This window comes from Homalodisca vitripennis, unplaced genomic scaffold (genome assembly GCF_021130785.1).
Source record: "Homalodisca vitripennis isolate AUS2020 unplaced genomic scaffold, UT_GWSS_2.1 ScUCBcl_2321;HRSCAF=6949, whole genome shotgun sequence".
Lineage (NCBI taxonomy): Eukaryota > Metazoa > Arthropoda > Insecta > Hemiptera > Cicadellidae > Homalodisca > Homalodisca vitripennis.
In genome coordinates, this window is record NW_025778427.1 from 8,067 (window position 1) to 35,509 (window position 27,443).

The 27,443-nt window shown below is 34.4% G+C and overlaps 1 protein-coding gene across 1 annotated transcript; it reads right to left on the reverse strand.

Annotated features, from left to right (window-relative positions):
* Positions 1-634: 634 nt before the first annotated feature.
* LOC124371953 (dual oxidase-like) lies at positions 635-26,961 on the reverse strand (the record flags this gene model as incomplete). Its single annotated transcript, XM_046830321.1, is given in 19 exon segments — positions 635-1,091; positions 2,140-2,268; positions 5,436-5,465; positions 5,467-5,592; positions 5,838-6,002; positions 7,650-7,898; positions 7,901-7,948; positions 9,743-9,960; positions 10,913-11,021; positions 11,024-11,289; positions 12,221-12,384; positions 13,299-13,444; positions 18,106-18,309; positions 19,936-20,175; positions 20,177-20,209; positions 21,478-21,639; positions 21,758-21,902; positions 23,631-23,862; positions 26,882-26,961. Coding segments are annotated over 19 exon segments (2,875 nt in total), but the record flags the coding sequence as incomplete, so codon positions are not given.
* Positions 26,962-27,443: the final 482 nt, after the last annotated feature.

A 27,443-nucleotide genomic window follows, 5' to 3' on the forward strand; every position in this document is an offset into this window, starting at 1 on the left:
TCTGCATTAAAAAATATAAACTTCTTGACATAAAAAAACCTTATATCGTACCCAATCATAAAAATTTATGGATATCTTGATTTAAAAAAAAACTTCCAATGAATAATAAAAATGACAATTAGGCTATATCTAGCAATAACTTTGTGGATTCAAAAAGTTTTGTTATTTTTAATAGTGAATACTATTAATAAAGTAATAGAAGTTGTTTTATTGGTATAAAACATACCAAGACTTAGGGCAGAGTTAAAGTTTATTAAAAGGAAATGAAAAAAATAAGTCTAAACCTTTATGATCTGGGTTTATGAGTGGATTTGTATAGCTCAAAGTAATAAGCATATATAATAAAAGTAATATACCATGGCTGTTACATGTTTAACTTTATTGAGTACTATACATTTTTAATAAAAAAATGTTTATATTATATAAAAATTAGACTGAAACAAGTTTATAAAATTACTGCAAGGAGTATAGGTTTGAAAATGTATTGGCAATAATTTAAGTAATACATTAGCCATTCTTACTTAATTAATTAAGATATGATATAATTTTTATGCTGTTAAACTAATTGTGTAAACATTGTATAATTTAAATTTGTTTATATAAAAACTTATCTAACCAGTCTCTATACTGCAAATTTACTGTTCTGTTTTTTAATTACACTTCCCTGTATTTTTAATAGAAAATTTATTTGAAATAATACTTATATATTTTGATTACATTATTAATTTAACTTTTTGACAAATTAATAACAATATTTCCAAAATTAGAAGCAAATGCAGTATTATTTATTTTCTGTGCTTGTTTAATAGTACTAAAACTGACATTGCTAAGTAATCCCACATCATATTATACTAATGTTATAAACCTTGAAGAAAGTCTTAAAAATGTGAGAAGTCAGTGTTTACAAATTGTACGAATGAATTGATGCGATGAATGAATATAATACTAATCAATTCATAGAATTAACCAAAGTTCTCAAAGTGATGGATGAAGTAAGGCAGTTTCCTGCCCTTGTTGACTTCCTCGCATGCAGACATGATGCTCTTGGTCAGGGGCCGAGGACCACAACTGAACACTCCGATCTTGCTCACCTGGAAAACAACTGTGGCCTTAGTAACAACCCTTGTAGCAGTGGCGTAGCAAATGGGGGGGTCAGTCCGGACCCTCTCGAAATTTTAAGACATATTAAAAAATAAAGCATGGAGCAGGAGAAAAATAGGAGAGTTATGATTACTCTTGTCTACAAACACTAAATTGATTGATTTAATTGGTTAAAGTGACCGTTAAAAATATAATTGTCCTTTTGTTTAAATCATAAAGTATCAAACGATACTTTTGGGCTCGGCCTTTCGAATAGTGTAGTGTAATCACGGTATTTCTATAGGGCGCAATCACGTGACGTCGCAAAGTAACCTGAACCGTAACACGGTGAACAGTTTAAATTAGCGTCCACTTCGTTCAAATTCGTCTTGGGGACGTAAAATGACTTCTTAGAATTAAGTTACGACGTTGATTTTAGGTGTCATTAAACTGTAGACGTGGTATATATAATTATCGAAAAAAAAATCACTTTTGGTCGGAAAACGCACTTGAAAAACTACTGATTTCAATAACTTGGACTTCAGTGATTGAGGTAAACGTTGTGTTTTCGGTTGAGTTAGGACGACGATTTTTGTTATCATTACACTGTACCTATATAATTATCGAAAAAAAAAAATCACTTCCGGTCGGTAAATACGAAGAAAAGCTCTCTACAGATTCAAGTTTTGATGATTTTGGATTTCACTGGTTGAGTAGGTACATACATTAATTATATTGATACAATAATAAATATTGCAAATACATAAATTATATCTTAATAGTAATGTACACACAATAATTATAACATATAAAAAAAAAAAACGAATAATTCAATCAATGAGGATATTTCTTGTATAGTAATATGTGTTATGTAGTGCTATTTTGAGCATTTGTGGCACCTACAATAAATATTGAGACCTACACGAAATAAAATGATTTGAGTTAGTACTTCTATTTAAGCCAGATTTTTCATTTGTATATTAAAAAACATAATTGCTTACATTTTAAATTCTGGAAATCATGTAGCCTAATCGTGTATATAATATAATTGATACTTACGTAGCTATGTTTTTTCTGTACAAATTTGAGGAACGATGACATGTCGGGCCGGCCAAAGTGATTGATGGCCTTGAGGCCTGTGAACATGCTTGTCTTGGACAGACGCTGAAAGTGGTTCTCACAGATGTACTGAAATACATCAATCATTTTGTTATTCAGATGGTATATGAGAAAATTACTATAGGTATTAACGGATGATATCCCAAGAAAAGACATCAACAGTGCAACAGTTTTAAGTAGTGAGGGTTGAGAAATAAAAAAAAAGTTATGTTATATACATTGTTAGCCATCCAAAGCGCATCCACTTCAATGCAAAATTTACTTAGAATAGGTTAACCAGACACAAGATTTTCATTGCTGGTAAGCACATTACAAATCATGCAATAAAGTCAACAAATGTTATGACGCTATGGCGTATTATTTTTAAACTTATCATACGCCATTCCTTTAGTGAAAAAATAGAAAACATTTAACACTAGTAGAAAAATTTTACAAAACAATAAAATGTACACATTGTATCATATAATTATTGTTATTTAACCATTAATTGTATTAGCTAGTTTTAACTCTTTTAATTGCAGTTATATAGTGAATGTGATGTAAGTAAACATATCCTTGCTACGTTAAGGGGTAATCTGTAACTTTTACTTGCTTGTTTAATGAAAAAATTCTGAGACAAAAAAAATTAGAAGTCACTACAATATTTTACTCAAATATATTATTCAAATATAACATTTGCTGAGTTACCTAGTAGAAAACTTTACCTGCTCAGAATAAAAGTTCTAACAAGTGAATTTCAACTTCAAATGCATTCTTTAAATTTAATAATGCATTACAGTGTCCTGGTATATTATTTTTTTAATTTAGTAGGAGCAAGCTAAACAAGCAGAAGCAACCCAAAACGTTTTTCCAATCGGACAAGTCTAAAGCAGTCTGGCAGATAATAAACCAAGAAAGAACAGCAGACAGAGGCAATAAAGTCCAGCCCATGAAATTTGTTTACTGCAGGGAAGGTACTATACAAAACTAATGAAATTGCAGTTGAATTTAATAAATACTTTTCTAGTATGGCTGAAAACACATTAAAAGCAAACAAACAGAACACCAAAAGTAAAGTAATAACCAGTACACTATCCTCATTACAACAGAATCTGACTTTCTCACTGACAAACGAACAAGAAGTTAAAGATACAATAGCTAAGATATAAAACAACACCTCCTGCAGTATTGATGAAATCTCGGGAAACTGGTAAACACTGTGTGGATGCTGGACCAGTACACTATCCTCATTACAACAGAATCTGACTTTCTCACTGTCAAACGAACAGGAAGTTAAAGATACAATAGCTAAGATGAGAAACAACGCCTCCTGCAGTATTGATGAAATCTCGGGAAAACTGGTAAACACTGTGTGGATGCTGTTCTGGCACCACTGACTACTATCATCAACAGGTCTCTTCAAACAGGAATTTCCCACTCTGCTCTTAAAGAAGCTAAAGTGTACCCAAATTTAAAGAAGGGGGATAAAACCAAAATTGGAAACCACCCCCCATTTCAATTATTCCTACTTTCTCAAAAATACTGGAAAAGATTGTACTGAAAACACTTCTGGCCCATCTAATAGAGTTAAACCTTCTAACCAACAGCCAACATGGATTCATAAAAGGAAAGTCTACAACCACATCCATGATAGATCTTGTAGAGTCTATTATAGATTATCTTGACAACAGAAAGTTCACAACAGCAATACTGCTGGATTACCCCAAGGCATTTTACTGCATAGGACACAAGATAATTATAGAAAAACTTGAAGGGCTAGGAATAACAGGCACTCCTAAAATCTGGTTTGAGAACTATCTTGAAGCCAACTAGTGGAGCTGAACCACACTACTAATGGAGTGACACAGACAGTCAGATATAAACCCTACCCAATGACTAGGTGAGTCCCTCAGGGATCTGTGCTTGGCCCTATCTTGTTTACACTCTTGACCAATGAATTCCCTGACTATGTAAAAGACTTCAGCTCGGTAGTTATGTTTGCAGATGATACAATCCTCATGCTCCAAAGTGAAACCGCTGAAGACCTCAACATAAAAGCCTAAGTAGCTTTAAAACATGACCTATGATTACTGCTCTTCAAATGACCTAGCTGCAAATCCATCCAAGATGCAGCAGATTAACTTTGGAGGAAGGGGGGGACAAGTTCCTGACATAAGTGGTGAAGAGGAGGAAACAAAGCTTCTGGGACTAACATTGGACGCTAAAATAACCTGGAATCCACTTATTGACAGCCTCTGCAAGAAGCTAAACACTGCCACCTATGTAATAAAAAGAATAAAATGTATAAGCAGTTTTGGAGTCACTGTATGGGGCATCGCTTCAGCAGCAAACCTGAAGCGAGTGCTGAAAATATAAAAATCAGCTGTAAGATCTCTAGCCAATCTGGATTCCAGGGACAGATGTAGACCAGCATTTAAACAACTAAAAATAAAGACAGTCACAGCGATATATATCCAAGAACTCATTCAACATGTGGACAAGCTTGGACTTCCCAAGGTAACACGACCACATTACTACAATACCCGGAATGCATCTCTGATACCGCCAGTCAGACATCGAACTGCTCTTCATGACAAAAAACCCTCAAAAATGGGAGCACGACTTTACAATTAGCTCCTAGCTTCCTTCAAACTAACTGGAAAGGCAACAAAGAGGAAACTCAATTTGTGGTTATTGGAACATTCTATCTACACTGTTTAAGAATTCACCAAAGAGATCAGCCACACTTTACACTAAAACTCAATCAACCATAAACGAAAATCATGTATTATAACTGTTCTCAATGTTCATGTTAATTAAGAGATTCTGATTCTGAGTATGTATAAACACTCAAACCTGTATCATTAATAACCAATACAAATTGTATAAATAGTTTGATGTGAAAAATTGATTACTGTGGTATTCTCCATCCCTTGTGTAAGAGGGTTGGAACAAAAATAACTTTGGCTAGTTCTAAATCCACTATGATTGGATGAGGCAGCGACATCCTTCCCTTCCTCAATCTTAGTAGGGGCCAAGGGCAGTAGGGGGCATGTGTCTTTCATAGATAATTGAGAGCCAACCACCTCTTCTATTGTTCTTTTCCTTTATCTTCTTTATAAACCTTCTTGCAGGTTTAAAAAAATCCGTTTTCAGTGCCTTTGAAGATCCAAAATTCCCATTTAATCTAGCAGAAATACAAGAGATTAACACCAACTTAGATTAAAACACTTTACTTATTTACACAGAATACCCACCAGCATTGTAGTTCTTAAGTCGAACTTATGGGAAGAACTGTGTGATGAAAATGTGGATTTCCAAAACGTTGGTGACGTCTTTCTTCTCAACGTCTCTTAGAACGTCTATAAACCACTCAAAGTGCTTGTGGGAGGGACAGATCCACAAAAAGTAAACCTGAAATACACAAATCTTATAAAATTTGTATACGTGGTAGATTTTAATGATGATTTATTTCAGTAAAAGTATTATTTAAAAATGGAACTATACAGTAATTTGGCTGTGTTTTAGTATACACTAAAATGTAGCCAAATGAAAATTGAAAAACATTTCAGAATATTCACAAATATAGTAACACCTGACAACACTTCATGAACTAAGTTCATTGACATACCTGCAATTGAACTGAGACAAAAACATACCTTTTTACAAGCTACTCCTGAGTATCTATTGGTCGAAGTGCCAAATACCAGGTCGTTGAGAATGGAGGCGTAAGGAGTGACGCCGATACCTCCCCCCACCATTACAGCCACTTCAAACTTGTACCAGTCCTGGTTCCCTCCGCCGAAAGGTCCTTCTAGACGTATCTGTAACATGGGGAAGAAGCTGAAAGGAGTATATGGGAATAATTTATAATATGTTAATTTTGCTAGACATCAATTTTGGTTATACCAGCTTTCATATTATTTCTATCTTCCTTTTATCATGTGTTTATGCACTAGATATGTAGAACACTTATATAATGTGTCAGTGGCGTACGTTAGACCTGGCTTTAGGGAGGATGAATCTGATTGAAGAGCACACCGCACACCAGGGAGTATGGAGTAAATCTGATTGAATTAAAAAAAATTAGACACGCCTAATTCAAAGTAAGACACTTAACTCCTGCATTTCAAACAAGTTGGATTACTGTTATGATATATCTTTTAAAACTTTTAGAGCTTTTGTTGGGTTTTATCAGCCTCATCCCCCCTTAAATACGCCACTATGATGTACAGTATAATATGGTCTGAGAACATAAAGAACTTTGTATGATCATGTTTGTCCTCTATCACGATGTAATACAATGGCATTTCTCTACCTTTATAGAACACAATCACTCTTCAGCTGCCATGAATATGACAGGAAAATGAAAAAGTAGGCTGATACTTTAATGATAAATTTATATTTGAAACTAGGAACAGAGTTAACAAGAAGTGCTTAAATGTACTATACAAATTACATTGTGTGTTATTTGTACTATGTACAAATTTAGCATTAATAATCTATATATTTAATCTCGTAAGCGAATTGGTCCTCAAGAAATTTATAAAGCTGTGAAGACAATAAGATAGCTTTACAGGAATAATTTTTAAGCTTGAATGTCAAGAACAGTGAGAAAAAATACTAAATACGACAAAAAATACACAGGCTCCACGCCACAACTACAGTTGAAGAAATCTCCAGAGAAAATGCTTTGATGAATAAATACAGTGCTCTTTTTAGATGTAATGTATAGACCAGAGTTCGTGCAAAACTATTTTTATATTTTCAGATGTCAGATTAAATCAGTATGTACATGGAAACCATTAATCACACAAATCACTAATCATTTCTGAGAATGTGACTGTTAACAAAATAGTTAATTAGTAGAGAAGGAGATAATTAAATTATTATTAGAATAAGGGAATGGATGTAAAACTGTATCTTAATATTACCATTGATAAGTATTTTTTAAATGCTCAAAATTTTACTTTCAATCTATCCAAAATGATGTACATATCCCAATACACATGATATACATACTATCTCCCTGAAGAGGACAGCGATAGATAATACAATGGGCAGTGACTTTTATTAAACACATAGCACTTGTGAATGGTACATTATTAACAACATAAAAAAACTTGACTGGATTATTATAAGTCTGTTTAAAGTAATAATTTAAATTACTGAAATGTAGTGTTGTTGACAATAAATAAAAAACAACATTAAAATTTGAAGGAGAGGACTGATTGGGAAGTTTTCATGTAATTGAAAAGCTATAAAGTAATGGATAAGTATAGAAAAGTTGTATTCAAACTTAAGAGCAATTGAGCCTACGAGCCATTAGTTTATATTTAGCTATTCCTCAGTACTTCTTCCAAGTCAAGAAGCGATTTGAAGACAAATAATGTGGAAGTCTTTACTCTTGCAGTGTGAAGATAATGTACCTAGGAATGTTGAGAGATACTGACAACCTCTTGTCTGCCTACCTTAGGCTGATCCTCATCAGGATTGTAGTTGCAGGGGTCGAAGTAGTTGCGCAATTTCCATGTCCAGGGACCCTGAGCCTTGATGTGACACGAAAGGAAGTTCTCGTGAGGAGCCGATGTCAGTGTGAAGCTGTGGAACTCATCCGTGCGGAAAGCCGTACAAGCCAGACGCACCCACTGGCCTGAGAGGTACTTGAAGTTGGGTGGACGATAGAACTTGATCTTGATAACATCTGAGGGCAGCAGCTCTCCGTCTCCAAAACATCCAACGCCAAATATTTGGTCCGCAAACTCACAATCTATACATGAAATATAGATAATCATATTATAGATAATAATGCTATACCTTCATGAGTAGTTTCTAGTACTTAATATCCTTTACGTGTAATGTTCTTGTATTAATATTATATTATATTAGTATAATCAGTGTTCTAGCTTATCTAACTCTATGTATTAAATCTGATTGGTGGTTTCCCATCACGCCCAACCATGTTAGTCATCCTGCGACTCCCATAACCTACACCATCACAATTAACAGTCTTTTCATTTCTATTCCCCTACAGTGTGAGCCCCCCACCATACATAATATACAATAGCAATACACAATACTAGGATCCTCTGTCCTCCCTGGGGACTCACAGACACTATTCTTATCATTCATAGATAGGCGCTGCCAGAAGGATTTGTTCTCCTTATTTAACATAGAACAAGTAAGACGTTATTCCACCAAAAACGTTTCATGAAAATCAGGCATAAAATGTGATTGGAAAAATTCAATGTTACTCAGTAGGTGTGCTACAAGGACATGACAACTAACTGTATTGTCTATGGAAGGCAAGTTTGAATCTGTTCCTGTAATCTTCCTCAGCAGTCTGTCAGTGTACTTTTTTTTGTAAATCACATTATACTCGAGATTAACAGAATTATTCACCTAAACTTTACAATTTTTATAACTGATATTGTAAGAAATCATACAAAATAATGATGTATTAATAATAACCGTTGTGTTCTTATTTTTAACATTAAATTGTGTTAGATATTGTGTTGTGTTTCCTAATACAAAAAATTGCAAAGGTTTTTCTGAAATTTTAATGATTTCTTAATATTATTAAAATTTAGAACATTATGTACAGTGAGAGACATCCAAAACATATTAAAATGTGCAAAATTGATTTATTTTAAAACTTGAATTTAGTTGTTTATAATTTGATATGTCCAATAAATTCACTCACTGTGTAGAATGCTCTGGACAACAAAAACTGTTCTAGTTTTCTTTTGAATAATATTTCATTGGTTTTTAATGGTATATATTCTGGGAGTTGTTTGATTGAATAATCTGACTCCTGCTTGTGATAGAAGATTTCTAATTTATGATGTTGATTATTCAATGATTCAAATTCTATATTGGCGACTTCAAGAAATGCAATAGTGTCAGTTACATGCACGTCAATAGTTACATGTAAGTAGTTATAACAGGAATTTTAGGGATTTGAGTATTGTAATCAAGCTAATCTTTATGGCCAAATGATTTAAAAGCTAATAACATAAAATTTATTAGCTTTTAACACAAAACTAATATGATGAATAAAAAATATTTTGGAACAATAGAATCTTTTGAGCCAGATATAGGCTAAAAAATGTCTGAAACTAATTTATTATCATTATCAAAACAACATTTTTGTTACATTTTGTAGAATCTTCTACAATCACAAAGCCAGCAGTACCTTGTTGGATTAACATTGGCAATACTTGTGAGGCAGAAATAATTAATTCCTTATCTCTCTTCCAGTTCACACGATATTTCGAAAACAATCTGATCTATAGACTTGAAATTTTGCATGAAGCTTCACGTCTATACATGCAAAATCAAATTTGATGATGGTGTAGTAACTCCATGAGATTTGGTTGAGGGCTGGTGAACATTTTTACATCGGTCTTCCATGATGGCAATGAGAGAACCGCAGAATAAATAAATTTGTAATTAAACTGAGTAAAATAACACAAGCATTCTAATGAAACGAGCAATAGATCTGAAATATTGCATGCAACACCAGCGAAGCTGTTTTGAGACAAGTGATGAGGAGTACCCCTACCTTGTCTAACGTGTAGATGATGCCCGGGATGATGAAGAACATCCAGAAGCGAGGAGGTCCTGTTATCCGAGCCAATCCGTGGATCAGACAGAGCAAGTAGAGGATCACATAGAGACTGTGGGTGAGCCAGAAGAACTTGTAAGCCTTCTTGCGAATCAGAGGGTGGGCGAAGACAAAGATGATCACCATCACACAGAACAGCATTACTCCCGTTATTCCTGTGAGGGGGAAGGCAGTGGAAATAAGTACATACAAGGCACTGTTGTTTACTAAGTGATGTAAGGAATTAAAGGTTAGTGTTGGCGAATAGTTCAGAACTTGCTCTCAACTATCCCCAGCTCAAGATTTAATAAACCAGTTACATATTTTTGAAACAGCGCTTACTAAAAAATTTTAACAACATCTAATATAGCTACAAATGTATCATAGTAAAACACATAGACTGCGGTAAACACACACTGATCCATCCCCATTGTCTTTAAGTTTAGAACATGTATCGTAACGCAGTTAAGGTGTTAACATCATCTGATACACCAAAAGATGTAATCATTAATTTTACAATATAAAACTTTCTTATTAATGACATATGATAAGCTATTAATTAATTCATACCACCTCTTAAATTTGGCTTGGAAAATTTCAAATTTAAGCATAAGTCAAGTTAGATTTAATTTGAAAATTATTACTGTCGAGACAAGAGCGATTATACAAGAAACTTATTTTCGATCAGTGAAAAAATGGGGGCAATTTTCAGTTTTAAAATATTGGATACTGTGGTTTTTTTTGTAGATCAAGTTTATCACACACTAAAAAACTATAGGAGAGTACACAAGGTACTGAAACATTTTGTGTGAAACATAAACGTTTCGAGCATTTAGAAATAGAAGATTTGAAGATTTAAAATATATTTTTTAAGTTATCTTACTTGTAATACATAATTTTTAGTTTTCACCATTCTTAATTTATTTTTAAGTCCATCTTACAATTTTTAAACTGTTCTAGGTGTTTTTCACATCCCATAGTGAATGTGTAGGATCAAAATATCTTACTGAATAAATCTGATTGTAACGTAAGATATCAAATATAAGGATCACCGTAGAATACTCCAAAAGTTAAACCATTTGAAATGTATAATAGTTTATCTATTCAAGTAAGCACTGAGAAGATCACCTGTGATGGTCTGGAAGAGCCAGAAGGTAATGCCTGGCTTGTAGTCAGAGGGGAAGTGGACCTCACTGGTGAGGCAGTGGAGATGCTCTAGAGGCTGGGTGGAAAACATGGTAAAAAATTGACGATGTGACCGACAGTATGTAGTAACGAGAAGAAGAGAGCGGTGCAGGCGGCGATCTTGTGGAACTGGATGTGGGCATCGAGTGGGATATATTGCTGGACTGCAAACTCCTTCAGCTTGGTGAGCAGGTTGCGCGACATCGTGATGAGCAGCAGGCAGTAGCAGAAGGAGAGCGAGGCGGCGGACCCTCGTGTGATGGCGATGCCGACGCCCATGATGTGGCGCAGGTCCGTGTGTTCAGCCAGAAACGAGTAATCTAAAACATGTTTCTTATGTCAGTATTACACAAAGTAAATTTTCAGTTCTCATAAACTGACAACTACAAATCTCTTTTAAATTGCATCGGTAAAATTAATAACATTTGTCATAACTTTGTTGGTAATGACATACACTATTTTATAGTGTGGGCATGCTACATTTTGGGTTTATTTTTTAACAATATACAGAGTGTATTATTGATGGTTTTATCAGTGAAAATGAAGATTTACAACAAGATTGCTATTGAAATAATTAATAACTAAAAATGAGTCTCTACAGCTGGATATTCAAATATTATTAATGCGTTTGAGTCAAACTCAAAAGTACGGGTACCATGTGGTAATGTTGGAAAAAAATGAGATTTTAGCTTCTGAGCAGCTATCATAGAAGAACAGATCCGAGGGTCACCTCCTGAAAATGTTTTGAAAATTAAGCAAAGAAAAACATTTTGTAACGCACTTTATCATAAGAAATCAACTATAGAGAGTATCCCTAAGGTGACAAATATCAGATTAAGTATAGTATAGTGTGTACTTAGTTTACCATCTGCCTGTCTATTTGTGTCTCTTAGAAAAATGTATCTTTAAATTGAATAAAGTTATAAATTTAATCTCTGCAAACTTTTTAGTCTTATAAGATATGTCTTTTACAAAAAGTGTTCTGAATAACATTGTTTCAGGTTTCAAAACAGCAGCAGCAGGTTTCAAAATCTGGAAAATCCAATAACTTAATAAAGGAAAATTAAAAAAAAAAATTGTAAATGGGAGATTTTTAGTATTTTACAAAAATTCCCCAAAGCTATACTTTTACCCTTAAAATTTGATAATTTCCGGAGAAATCCAATGGTATGGCAACTCTATTCACAAGTAATGTGACATAACACAAAAATGTAAATAACTTAAGCAATGAACTTGGTATTTTTAACTTACGAATGAATCTTTCAACAAAGAGAGCAATGGTAATAACATAGAAGACGAATAGGTAGAAGATGTTCTGCCGGTTCTCCTCCAGGTAGGTAGTTACACAGTCCAAATGTCTGCTCAGCCAACCTTTGTCCATGTCTGAGATTGGGTCTATGTGGAAACTGGTCATTCTATTTAGAACAGATAATCAATTTACTATATCTACGCAATAGATACACAACAATTTACTATGTAAAACACAGTATTAATTATTAATAAATTCTAAACAACTCTTTCCTTGATCTGTGTTTCAATAAAAAAGTGTTTGGAAATAGACTATTCATTATTTAATCAGTAATTTAAAAATTGTAATACACAATAAAATCATTACAGGGCAATTTTATGTTCAGTGTTCAGTAAAGGAACCCTATATATATATATATATATATATATATATATATAATATATAATTATATATATATATATATATATATATATATATATATATATATATATATATATATGTATACTTTTTTGCGATTCAGTGTTTATTGAAATGAAATAAGGCTATTGCCATTTATACAATTTAATGTATATACACACATACAAATACACACACACACATATACATTTGGGATTCATTTAGACTTTCACCGTACTTTTGGGTATGGATCCAGCTCTCTAACTGAGAGGTTACAGGTTCAATTCTAGAGAAGGTGAACAAGAATTTATAAATGGTATCAAACTGTTTCCATAAAAACGTAAAGTAAAACTGATTAAAATGCAATTGGCATAGAAAGAACCTTCTTTAAAAAAAGTGGTTGTTTCATATTATAAGAGTATTAAAATCAATTCTCTGATTTCACAATGTAAAGTGATAGATTTTTCATAATTATAGCTTTATCTGGTGATCAATCAACGATCTATCATAGTAAAAATCAAAATTTTGGTATAGTACAATTAAAATAAAAGATGAAAATAAATGAATAATTTTAATGGCTGTGAAATAGTATAGTGTGAAATAGTAAGTAGTCCTCAGTCTTTTTTCAGAGTTTCAACTTTGATTGTGGAAACTGTTTTGTCGAACATCACTGTGAAAATTTACCTGGCCACATTGGTTGAAGTGTCCAGAAAATTCTGTTTGGCCCCCTTACAGTCCAATCCAATTGCAACAAAATCTCCCTTATATTCTTTCATCATTAACTTGAAGTCAGCATAAGTAAGGAAGTCTTTTCTCTCCAACCCAGCATTCTGGAAAGCCAAATAAATTGACATCATATTCTACATATAATTAAATGTAGACTGGTGTTTGCTTAATTGTATCTATAGTAGATGTACATTATAAACTTAAACAAATACTCTCAAAGTATTTCTTGAGAATAAATTTAACATTGTCTTCAAGGGGAAAATTGTGATTTAATTTTTTTATGTGGAGAGAAAAATCGTATAGGATATACCATAACACTTGTATTAATGAAAATGGATTAGATATGACTGACACTGCTTTACCATTCATCTGGACAGCTTATTCAAACTGGCCTTTCTTTATTGTGAAAAGGACAATCTGTCTGTCGATCAGTAGATGAGCATCCAAATGCTGTATTTAAAAAAGTGAAATATAACATATGAATCTCAAACATTGGGTGAACAAATTGATAAAAGTTATAAAATATAAGAGCTGTTTGTATATTTAAGAAAAATAAAACAACCCTATTCTTGAGTATTCCGGTTTCTGGTTTCTTGAGTATTAATTGAAGGGCTAAGTGGAAGAAGGAGGTATGTAACATTTTTTCAAGATTTGACTTTTCATCATGGATGAAGGTGTTATGTGTTAAACTAACATATGGCACTGACACTAGCGCTCCTAGACGCCTTACAAAGGAAATAAACACTTGATGAAGGAGGTATGTTACACACTGAACTCTGAAGTATAATGGAAGAAGAATTTATGTTACAAAATTAATCCAAGCCTTGGAGGAAGAAAGAGGTATGAAACAATTTTTGTTCACATACCTCCTTATTCCAGTGTAGTACCTCTATGTCTTGGAACATAGCTCCTTCATCAATTAAAAACCTGATGAAATATTACCAAGGAAGAAAGAGGTATGAAACACTCATATGCACATACCTCCATCTTCCATTACAATGTTGAACAAGTCTGTAACATACCTCCTTCATGCACTAAAACAGCTGATCGTTATTTTGTGCCCAGGTGAAAGAATCTTTGGTTTATTCGTAATGTAAGCTCCTTTATATCATTTGTTTATGATTAATATAATAGTGCTATGACTTCTAGAGGGAGAGAGTTAGTGAATTTAGCCCTAGGGCCTAAACTGTAATCAAAAATGAGACTGCAAGTAATCAAACATTGTTCTTGTTCAGGTCAAAATAAGAATTTCCTCTTAATTTGTCTTTACCGATATCTAGTACACAAGTGTCATTTTAAAACAATGGACCACAAATTCCCAGAGGTAGGTCATACATACCTAGATTCTGACAGAGATTTCGGCCATATTGAGAAAAATTTAAGAAAACATCAGAACATATACTCTCCTGAGGAGTACAAGGAAATTATTGTAAAATCCAGTAGGAAGAATAAAGTCATTGACATGACATATCATTTTAGAGATACTATAATAATAATAATAATAATAATATAATAATAATAATATAATAATAATAATTTATTCCATCAATAATTTACAAAGTATAATTCACAATAACTTTTTCGGAATTTACTGACCACTATTACCAGTAGTGTGGCCAGTGATATAATCTAATAATAATATTAATACACTTAATCTAGAGTCCAGCAACTTAAGTAGTTATTTAAAATCGAGCCTCCAATTGTAGTGTTTTCTTTTTATTTTATTTATTTTTTAATACTACTGACGTGAACCAGAGCTGATAGGTTTCTATAAATATCCAAATATTGTTGAATAACACCGGCCAGCAGTGATTTTATTTTCATTGGTTGTCCAACCTGCTCAGAGAGCAAAGTTCAGTTTCGCTCTCAGACAGAGGTTTGTCCAAATTGTGCCTGATTCAGTCATGCATTAGCCGGCGTCACTCTGGATACTCAGTGACATAATTCATCAGAAATAAATACTAAACTATCCTTTTACAATTTACTATCCTATCCATATTGTGTTTTTCCTATATTTTGTTTAAACTGTCACAAGTGGCTGTGTTGTGAAAATTAATAATTGTGATTGTGTGGTAATTAATACAAGTGATACAAGTATTGTGTTGTGTGTAACTAACCTCTATCTGGGTAAGCTAATCCAGTTCTAACTTTTCTTTCCTTCTTGTTACTGAGTGCACTACTTATTTTACTGTAGAACATAATATAAGAACATACTAATACCTTGATGACGAAGATGAAACTATACAACAGAAAAAAAGATATGGGGAACAGCCAAGTACATTTCAGAGACCATATAAAGTGGCTCCGTATTGATGAGTACGGCTATTACCAGTTCAAGACTTGATTTGATGAATTTACTCCATTCAGAAAAGTAAACATTTTTTATTCCTTGTGTGCCTAAACTGGAAGAAGAAGTCTCTATTCGTAGGCTGCAAAGAAAAACAGGCTCGATCAAGAAAGCCAAACTTGAAAACCTGAGGGAGCAGCTCCAATTTATCCCTGAGCATCACCGGTGGTGGTACATGCAAATTCTAAATGAATTGCAATAAAACTCTTAAGAACAAAGATTTTGTACACAAATTTGTAATTTTTAATAATTTTTGTTATTAAATTTATCAGTAGTTTCAATTTTAATACCTCTAACATCATTTGAAAATATCTAAGAATAATTCCATTGTTAATGGAAGAACGAGGTATGTACAAAAAAAATTATTTTTTTAATACTAAATATAGTCAGATTAACACAGTTTTAATAAAAAAGACAAAAAATACCCATAGTAGTATACTTACATCAAAGTAGATGGAATAATATTATACAAAAAAAGTAGTGAGGTAAAATCTTTGAGAGCTCATATCTTCTAAACTTGTTTTTGTTACATACCTCCTTCATCAACTTAGCCCTTCAATTATCATTTGGTATAAATACGTATTGCTTCAAAAAATGTAAAGTTTCAAGCACAAATAGATTTTATTTTCAAGCATAAATGATGACATAAAATAAGCATCCACAACTCAGCATGAGTGGTGGTAGGGATCTGATCAGAATATGATTCATCAATCCAGTGTATTCACACACAGAGAACATTATCATTGGAACCAATTATGAGTCCTGGCTAAGGTTGATTATATGCCACTATATAAAGGTTTCATTTGTAAAGTACAATGTTCTTTTCAAACACATTACATTATTTTTTGTTTTTTAGAGTCTAAAGATTAAACCTGAAAAATAGGACTATACACTCGCAGCTACACCTAATAAAAATAACATTTTGACATTTAACATGTTCAGTCAACATTGTTATTGCCAATTCTTGAGGAGGCTTTGTAGGGTAAAAGTCTTAATCTTTTGGTTGTAAGAGTGTAATCCCTATAGCTTGACCCTTTTTCTCATTTGGTCATCCCTATCAGGCCTGTCTCACTTTCATTTCAAGATTATCATTAGGGTATTTGTACCTAATCGTCTGATACGCTGAAGAAGAATGAAAACCCCTCCAGCTTCACTACTTCCTCAACCCCAAGCCACTGTCCAGATCAAAATTCCCCCCGTCTGAGATGTAAAAGCAGTGAGATTCATATACAGCTAAGAAACACTTGGTTCCAAGTCAAAAATTCTACAGAACAAAATGTTTTCCTACTCAGCATGACAGGGTGAAAACATCCAGAATTCCATGTGGTCTTTCAGTGTATGCTCATGACCTGTCTTATTTGTCAACATAAAAGCAATATGGAATGAGTGATATGATTTAGTGATGGATTCCTTCTTTTATGTAACCTTTATTGTTGGAATATTCTGCTATATCAGATAAAAAAGAAGCTTCTGCCGCAGCTTTGGTCATCCTTCCAATGAAATAGTTTCCATCTTTCCTAGACAATCGCATATTTTCAGAAAATTGTGTGAAGATTTTCCTGGCAGCCTTCTGCACCTTTACAATAATTTATTTCCAACTGGATTGCATGCAAACAAGTATTGTACAGTTTCTTATTTATGTAATAATGTGTTACATATACTACACAACACATACTATATTCAGTAGCTCAGTTGATCATCCCAGAGACATGGGTTCGGATCTCGTTTCAGTGATTTTCATACACTAACATATTATATACTGGCTGGATATTCATATTATCAACACAAAATTATTATGAAACCCAAAACATGATAAATTTATTTCAACTATATAGCAAAATGAAATAAATAACATTTGATGCAATACTTTTAGAGTTTTTTTTTTGTTCTCTTAGGACTCTTGTCCTTCTTAGTTTATAAGTTGTACTTAGTCCTGTAAGAACCTTTGCACTGCTTCCGTAGTGACAGGATATTCAGGATGGGTTCAGGGTAAAGCTTATCGAGATCCATGAGGAAAAATTAGGACACTACATCTCAAAGTCATGTCTCTGGAAGAAAAGGAGACCAGCTCTGAACCAGCCTCTCCAGTCAAAGTAGGCAGGGGGTGGCACACCCTTCTTGAGGCTAGTAAGAACCTCTGAGGTCAGGGAACAAACCCCACCAACTCTAACAGTCATCTCTCACAGTAGACTAGACCTATCGAATTGCCCATGAACCCCAGAATCTCGACATTTGCGGTTAGTGATGTGCCGCTCCTGGACATACATAAGATTGCCCAGATTGAAGTGACACATCGGTTTTTGCTGTGTCCAGTGGTGGGTTCAACTGAAAGGTATAAACCAGCCAGAAGTGATCCCTGCTGGGTGTACTACTACTTTTAGGGTTAAACACTACTAAATCTCCGACATGAAACGTTACCTGGAACATCCCGTCTATAAGCTCAGTGACATGAGCGTCAGACAAACTTGTTGTCCTGGCAATCTCCACAAGTGACCTCAGCATTTCTGATAACTCCCCTTTGTCTATAACTCCGTTTCGATCATTGTCACACATGTCAAATATGATCCGCAATTTATCTTCTGTCTTGCCCCTTGAAAACAATACTACTGTGTCTAAAAATTCCTGAAAAAACACAAACAGAAATTAAATATAGGTATGCATTAGCGTAATAAGTAACATGAGTTCATTGTACACATTATTATCTGTGTGCAAATAAGGAAAATGATTTAAATAACTAACGTACTCCCATTTTTGTTCATTTAGGACAAGAAGCTAAGAAAAACTCTCATTGCCCTTAGTCTTAAAAGAACCTTTGCGGTTTTCTCCAGGGTGCCATTTTGGGAGTCATTTTGAGACCTTAAAGATTTTCTTAACTCCAAGGCATAGCGACAACTGACACTTACCATAATCTTCAAGGTAATGGCCAGATCAAAAGTTACAACGTCATAATCAGGAAGGCCATTACACTGTTGCTGAAAAGCCGAAATTTAAGAATAAATGAACAGGAGTATGTCTTAAATGATACCTTACATTCTCTTTACTATGCACTGCTACAAATGTGACACCGCATGAACAAATGTTTACTCATTCTAAAACATCTTCAAACAACAAATCTTTACCGACCTGGCTACTTGAATCTGAAAAAAATTGTTTCTTGAAAAGAAATATAAGACAGAGCAAGTACGATCGGCTGGTAGATGAGGTCGAACTAATAGGTGTAAATCCCAATTACACAACTATATGTCTCAATAACTGAGATGAGAAGACAGTTTTCCTGAAACAACTACCTCCTAAAGGAGACAATGCTGCTGTACTTTCAACAGATAACACAGATCAATCTGTTTTGGTAATGGACGAAACGGACAGTAATATCTCTGAAGAATCACAAATAAAAAAACTCGGGATATATCTATGATGGATGTAACAAGTAGCTCTCCGCTAGATCATGTTCATCTTGCACCACATCCTCATTCATACGCCACCAAAATAAAATCGGGATATATCTATGATGGATGTAACAAGTAGCTCTCGGCTAGATCATGTTCATCTTGCACCACATCCTCATTCATACGCCAACAAAATAAAATTGGGATATATCTATGATGGATGTAACAAGTAGCTCTCCGCTAGATCATGTTCATCTTGCACCACATCCTTATTCATACGCCACCAAAATAAAATCGGGATATATCTATGATGGATGTAACAAGTAGCTTTCCGCTAGATCATGGTTCATCTTGCACCACATCCTCCCTCATTCATACGCTCCCCAACCATCTAAACAAATTCATAATTCTAACTACCCGCCTTTAAGACGAACTACAACAAATCTTCCAAAATACCCAGAAGACTGTTCCTTATCAAGGAGGTGAGAATGTGGTGAATAATTATTTAATACAAGCTATCATATGTTTACATCACATGTGTTTTATCAAAACTTTCAACTGTATTAATTTTCTATGGTTTGTTTTGAGATGATTAAGATGCTGCTTTATTCTGTTACTTTATTAACTAGATTTTATTTTTCACTGCATTCCGCTTATTAAAATAAGTAGATGTATCGGTCAACCCCAACCCTCTTACTTCAATATCTTGATATTTGTGGTTAGTGACGTGTCGCTCCAGAGCATCCATCGGTTTTTGCTATATCCAGTGTAGATTCAATTGGAAGGTTCAAAACAGCCAGAAGTGTTCAAGGTATAACTCTCCTGGGGAAACCCAATAAGTTAGAAATAGAAAGATGTTCACCTGAAATGAAATGCGGCCATCGCCATCTTTATCCACGATGTTGAACATCATCCGGACAAATACTGCGTCAGGCTTCATGCCGAGTGCGCTGGCGAACTCGGCACTGGACAGAGAAGTACGCATCACAACGTCCCCGTTCTCATCCTCTCGTCTACGCTTCTCGCCCGGCTTGAGGCCGAACGTAAGCGCGTAAGCTTCTCGGAAGAAGTGTTCTAATCTCCGCTGTCTTCTCTCTCTCGTTTTCAGCCTTTGCTAGCATCAGATCTCGAGGTGACTGGAACAGGTGGGATTACATGACAACATATGAACTCGTAAATTCCAATACTAAATTCTATATAAACATGAGAAGCAACTTACGTGCATTGGTTTTCACAGAATTTTATTTCAGGAGAAGAAAGGGAGTTGTATTCACAATAATTAATGTACTGTGCAATAATTTATGTAATACTAATTTTCATTTAGTAAATGTGGCAAATTATAAATAAATTTAAATTTAAAATTTATGTAAAGGCGCGTGAGATTTTTGCTCGGCAGCTACAATGTTCACGAGAGAAAAAAATTAATATGAGTTCCAATAATGTTATTAATCCGCCAACAATTTAGTTCCAAGAACATCGGATGTAACTTATATTGACCAATAACGAGTAACAGGGTTGCGAAAATATGTATTACGTAAAGAAGCCCTTTCTAACACTTAACCTGGGGACCAACGGCTTAAACGTGACTTCCGAACCACCACCAACGACGACCGGGCAGGCGGGTTGCTTGCAAGGACAGGCTCGCTCAGCGGTCACCCATCCAAGCAGCAGCCACGCTCGACGATGCTTGATCTGGTTTTCTTTCGATAACCGTTGTACCCGCTACACTGCGTCATTTACATTAGTATTATTTAATAATAACATTTACCAGATATGTGTATACGTATCAAATAATTGTAAACTATTTTAACGGTATGATTAGTTATACTAAGTGAAGAATAAAGTTATCTAAAATTGATAATTAACTACCAGCCTTGATTAAAAGACTGTGAGCTTCAAAAATGTATTATCTGAAATCGGTATCTTAGATAAATTTCTGTTTGTGCCCCCAACAACAAGGTCTCACAAGATTCAGGGGACCACACTGAGCACAACAGAAACTCGGAGAACAGTAAATACATATGTGTTTTCTCTTCGTTAAATTAATATGGTATGTAAAAGAGCTTTGTTTGGAAAATTATTGTAGTAGCACTATTACTTTTATATACTTTGATAAATTACATCAATTTTTACAAACAAATTTGCTCCCAGTACTTTCACAAGTGTACTGATGCAAGTGTGTGTGCGCGCGTGTGTGTGTGTGGCCCTCTCGGGAAACATTCCGTCAGTACAGTTTTAAATTTTTGCTATAAAAACAGTATAAAGTAACATCTTAAAAAAATACCCACTTGAACATCAGTAAATTATTATTATTATTACTGTTGGCTAAATTATTCTACTTTAAAATTTAATAATATTCATGATGTTACCACGTCAGCATACTGTTTTTTAACCGATTACTCACCTGAAGTGCAATTATATGTTTCTTGTGTGAATTAAGGAATGATTCGAACTTGGACATGAACTTGCGTCGAGAGGAAAGAGAGTCGAACTCGAGGACCAAGTCGTGATCACGTGGTACTCTCACCAACACCAGAGGGCGTTTCTTCTTCCCTCTCTCGGGAACCTGACAGCAAAAACACATTTTTCACAAATCATCAGCGAATCCCAAGAATATGTTTTCTTATACAATGAAATATGTACAGTACGGTGTAAAGGAGGTATCTAATATGACACGGTTGTACCTGAGACTCCTCGACAGTGATTGTGTCACCGTTCTTGAAGCTCACGCTTCGCAGCTTCTCTCCCTTCCGGTCCACTGTGTGAAGATTGGTCTCTGGACCGAAGCGCAGCTTCACAATACGGCGGTGGTTTGCGTGAAGCCACTCTCTGTCAACAACATCTTCTCTGTACTGTACTGAATGGACGACGAAAACACATGGGGTTGGATAGCGTCGAGGTAGTATTGGATACTCGATTTGCAAAGTTTACTTATATGTTTAAATAAACATAAAAGCACCGCTTCTAGACGTTAAAAATACAAAAAATGTATTTCCACGTTGCCATCAAATAGAGTGATAATGAAATAAATGATATAATGGGTGTGCCTAATGGTGTTCTATTTGAAATTAAAACCTTTATTATTATACCTTTAAATTATAAACCTTTGAAATTGACTCCCCTTCGCGTTGATGTCGACTCACAAGCGCGGGGGTCAGCATCTTGGCTCGACATTGCAGCTGTAGTCGGAAAAAAGTGAAGTTTAGTAGACTAGAAGTAGTACTATAGTTAAAATCAGAAACTCGGTTGATCTTGCGGACTAGGCGCGCGAGATGATGCTCGGCAGCAGGAAGGCAGCTACAATGTTTTACGAGAGAACAAATCAATACGCGTGCCAATTAGGTTATTAATCCGCCAAGAATTTTGTTCCAAGAACATCGGATGTAACTTACTATATTAACCAATAACAAGTAACAGGGTTGCGAACATATAAAATACAACTAAATAACGGTGCAATATTCTACCAATAGAATTCACCATCAAAGGCCATATTCTTGTACATTATCCTTTTTGGTAATTATATGCTAAGTAAAGTACGCATAAAATTTATCTACAAACTGCACACAATATCTAGTCTAGTCTTTTACGACTTCATTAAATTTTTGTTTATATCCATTGTACAGTTTGAGTGTGATATAAATTGTCTCTACCGAACTCTTCAATAAGCTTTGGCTTTGAGAAAATGTTGGCCAAATGTAATATTCAAAGCAAGCATCTGTATGCCTACATTTCCAACACAACTTGTTCGAAAATTTGGTATTATACGGAGCCCCCTCTGTCTCTATCTACTACTTGTCATTGAGCGATATAAGTAGGTTTAGAGTAGGTTATCATAAATACTCGTATGTGACTAGTAGTGTCAACGCTAAAGTTAACCTCACGTGATGTGAGCTTGAAATTAGGTACTATCTCGAGAGATGTTTTTCTTTTTTCGCCAGAAGAGCGGACCGAAGATCGCATACCTCAGAGCACGTGCCAGATCGTCCAACATGATATAAAATTGGAAAATTACCGATCGGAAATGTACTTGTCCATCAGTGCGGGCTTCGGCCCGTTCTTCTGGTGAAAAGAGAAAAAAACAACCCTCGAGATAGTACCTAATTTCAAGCTCAGTTCATATGAATGCTTGTACAGTTTAACTTTAACTTTTTATATTTATATTACGTTTGTACTTCTTGTATTGTGTACTAAAGTACCCTTAAGATAATTTTCAGTGGTGCTATTTTGTTACTGTAAGACTCTCTATGCTTGTTAAATTATAACCCTAGCATTACAACAGTTTACCACCAACAGGTGTTGTATAGTACAGGTTATATGACAACAAATCACTTGTTATAGTACATGTTGATAATCCTTAGAGTACCCATGCTGGTCTTCGAATAGTCTTATATCCACTATTATAGTCTAATACCACTAGAAATAGTACTGTAAGGACTATATTAACCCTTGCACAGTCGTATTTTATATTAGAACACAAAAAAAATAATTGTGTAATTCAATAAAACTCCTGTACGACAATATAGTCGAACTCAATCGACTTGTTTTCGAGTTACTCACCTAACTGCCATCTTGTCAACAGATGCTGCTGCTGGTTTATTGCCCGTCTTGAGTTCTTCTTGCATCATCCGCAGCTGTCTGCGTCTGCGGTTCTGCAGCTTGATGACTCCGTAGCCCGCCCCTCCACACACCAGCGGCACGAACCCCAGGAACACACAGGCGTAGATGTATGCCAGCTCACTTCCCTGAAACATGTTTCCTATGAAGCTGCAATCCTCCACACAGTTTAGACCTGAGAGTGACAGAATATTGGAGATGGGTTTGGACACTGATATCGTCTGTAACGGAAACCGTGACTAATATATGATTCGACCTTTGTGTGACCTTGGAAGAAGAGAAGACTAGCACTGTCTTAGCCTTTATCAGATTAAGAATACATATATTTTTATTGTGTCTATATTATTATAATAATAACTGGATAGAACCCCAACCAACATCCTTTGGATGGGATGGGCTAGGTAACCCCAACCGATGATCCCTCCATTATCTAGAAATGTATGTTATTTACAGCTCCTGGACACCCATTGTCTTGCTCAGATGTAAATGTTGCGAGCAAAAATGTTCTGCTGTACTGAATGGACATGTATAAACCAACCAGAAGTAAACCTCTCTATAGCATAATAAATTGTATATTTTCAGCACGCTTTACCTTGAAATGATTAAAAAAATCATACATTTTTAAGATACAATGGATATCTACTTGTTTTCATTTCATTTCATTTATTTATTTCCAAACAATTCATGAATACAAATTGACTTATAAAATAGTAAAACGAAAATTGGAATAATACCTGCAGAGACTCCACGTCTGTGTGCAGGATTAGAGTTCTTAAGTCAGTCCAGCAGCACTAATAAACTTATTTAATTGAACTTTGCTAGCTTACATTAACATTAAATAAATGAACTTCTAAATGTGGTATAATTTTAAACTAAAACATTGTATACATCCTACATAATATATAAGTAAAAAAAAAGTAAACACGACAAATCTACGATATTCTATTAATTAATAAAGCTAAGGAGAGAGTTAATCCAAGAACTAAGAGAAAGTTATATACGTTACTGTCAGAATAATCGGAGCTAGTCAAGCCAATCATATATTATGACCCAGAACAGGTGCAAGGACGCGCGTGACCGTACTTTTTGGTTGTGTGTGTGTGTGTGTGTGTGTGTGTGTGTGTGTGTGTGTGTGTGTGTGTGTGTGTGTGTGTGTGTGTGTGTGTGGTGTGTGTGTGTGTGGTGTGTGTGTGTGTGTGTGTGTGTGTGTGTGTGTGTGTGTGTGTGTGTGTGTGTGTGTGTGTGTGTGTGTGTGTGTGTGTGTGTGTGTGTGTGTGTGTGTGTGTGTGTGTGTGGTGTGTGTGTGTGTGTGTGTGTGTGTGGTGTGTGTGTGTGTGTGTGTGTGTGTGTGTGTGTGTGTGTGTGTGTGTGTGTGTGTGTGTGTGTGTGTGTGTGTGTGTGTGTGTGTGTGTGTGTGTGTGTGTGTGTGTGTGTGTGTGTGTGTGTGTGTGTGTGTGTGTGTGTGTGTGTGTGTGTGTGGTGTGTGTGTGTGTGTGTGTGTGTGTGTGTGTGTGTGTGTGTGTGTGTGTGTGTGTGTGTGTGTGTGTGTGTGTGTGTGTGTGTGTGTGTGTGTGTGTGTGTGTGTGTGTTGTGTGTGTGTGTGTGTGTGTGTGTGTGTGTGTGTGTGTGTGGTGTGTGTGTGTGTGTGTGTGTGTGTGTGTGTGTGTGTGTGTGTGTGTGTGTGTGTGTGTGTGTGTGTGTGTGTGGTGTGTGTGTGTGTGTGTGTGTGTGTGTGTGTGTGTGTGTGTGTGTGTGTGTGTGTGTGTGTGTGTGTGTGTGTGTGTGTGTGTGTGTGTGTCAGAAGTCAGAAGTCAGAAGTCAGAAACACTTTATTCAGTAATGGTTTGCATTTTTACATTATTTAAATTCCCAAGCGTCGCGTAGGACGCGTGCGGGATATCATATTGCACATCGTAAATATCGCTTTATATTAATATTGGCAGTCCAAACAGTGTCACTTAACCATTTCTAAATAATTTTCACAGATACACAACATTCTGTAGGCAGTTAAAAGTCTCATCAGAATTCATTAATAATCATTATGTTAAATAAATAAACATCCATTACAGTGCTATACCAATTTCAAAAAATACAGACAAAAATATTTACGACAAAAAATAATATAATAAATAATAAATATATACATTTAATGCATTTAACAAATTATGTAAACAAACCATACTTCAACAAACCCCAAAGTATACTCCCCTCCCAACCACGCACTGATACTACTGTACTCCAAATTTTACTTACTTTTTAAACATAATAAATATCAATAACTAAAGCTATGTACATGTAAATAAATATAGTAAAAAACAACACATATTACATTGATTGAAACGGTTTTGTGGAGGCTGAGTTCACATAAAAGTTAAATAAATATAATTAATATCAACATAGCAACTAAAAAAATATATGGTTGGGAATAAAATAATAGTATAGCAATAAATAACAATAAAAAACAATAAATAACAAATACAACAACAACAATAATAATATTAAATAACAATAAATAACAAATACAACAATAATAATAATATTAAATAACAATAAATACTATAAATAACAAATACAACAACAATAACAATAATATTAAACAACAAATTAAATGTTCTTTATATAAAAAACAATATTAAAAATAAATAATGTACAGATTTTGAATAACTATCTTTAAGGCAGTTCCAGGATAAATTCTCTGACTTTCATTTTAAATTTGGGTTTATTTGCAAAAATAATTTCGTTACCAAAATTTTTCAACGAAAATTGTTGAATACTTTAGGTCCCTTGTAACAAAATTGGTTTCTACTTCTTTCTTTAGTTAAATTTGGTACTAGAATTTTTAATAAATTGAGAGGCCCTAGTCCCTCTATTGACAACTTTCAGAGTAAATTGATTGAAATATTTATGTGTGTATGATAAACAGCTTTGGTTATAAATTTGGTTAAAAGTTAAAATATTTTTCTCTTGAAATATGTAACTTAATCTGTCTCTTATATTTATGGAAAAGATTATTCGAAGTGATTTTCGCTGGCAGCTAATTATACTTTTTAGAATTGTTGTGTATGTACCACCGTAAATAATAATTCCGTATCTTAAAGTGCTTTCGAACCACGAGTGATATAATCTAACTAAATGTTCACTTTCTAAATAACCCCTCATATGATATAAAGAATAATTTATCGATCTCAACTTACCACTCAACTGAGCAATATGCTGATTCCACCTCAGATCTCTGTCGACAACCATCCCCAAGTAGGTGACAGAGTCCACGATACTGATATATGAACAGTTACATGAATACAAACAACTATGAGGGTGGCAGTAAAGCTTATAATCGTTCTGCAGTTCCAATATGCTCTTATTTTGTTCAAAGAATAAAATGCATTTAGATTTTGTGGTATTTATCAAAAGCTTATTATCAACTAACCAGCTAGATATCTTGGTTAGATCATCTTGAATATTAATTTTTAATGAGTTTTTATTATATGCAGAGCAGACCAGGGCCGTATCATCGGCGTATGCAAATATTTTAGAATTTAGTTGCAATTTTAATAAATCATTAATAAATATTAAGAATACTACTGGGCCCAATATTCCTCCTTGTGCCGTTCCATACATCAATTCCAAAACATCGCTTTTAATATTATTTATTTTAACTAACTGCTTCCTACCTTTAGAAAAAGAAGTTAACCAGTTCAAAGCGCTTCCCCCTATCCCATACTTCTTAAATTTACACAAAAGTATATCAATGTCTAA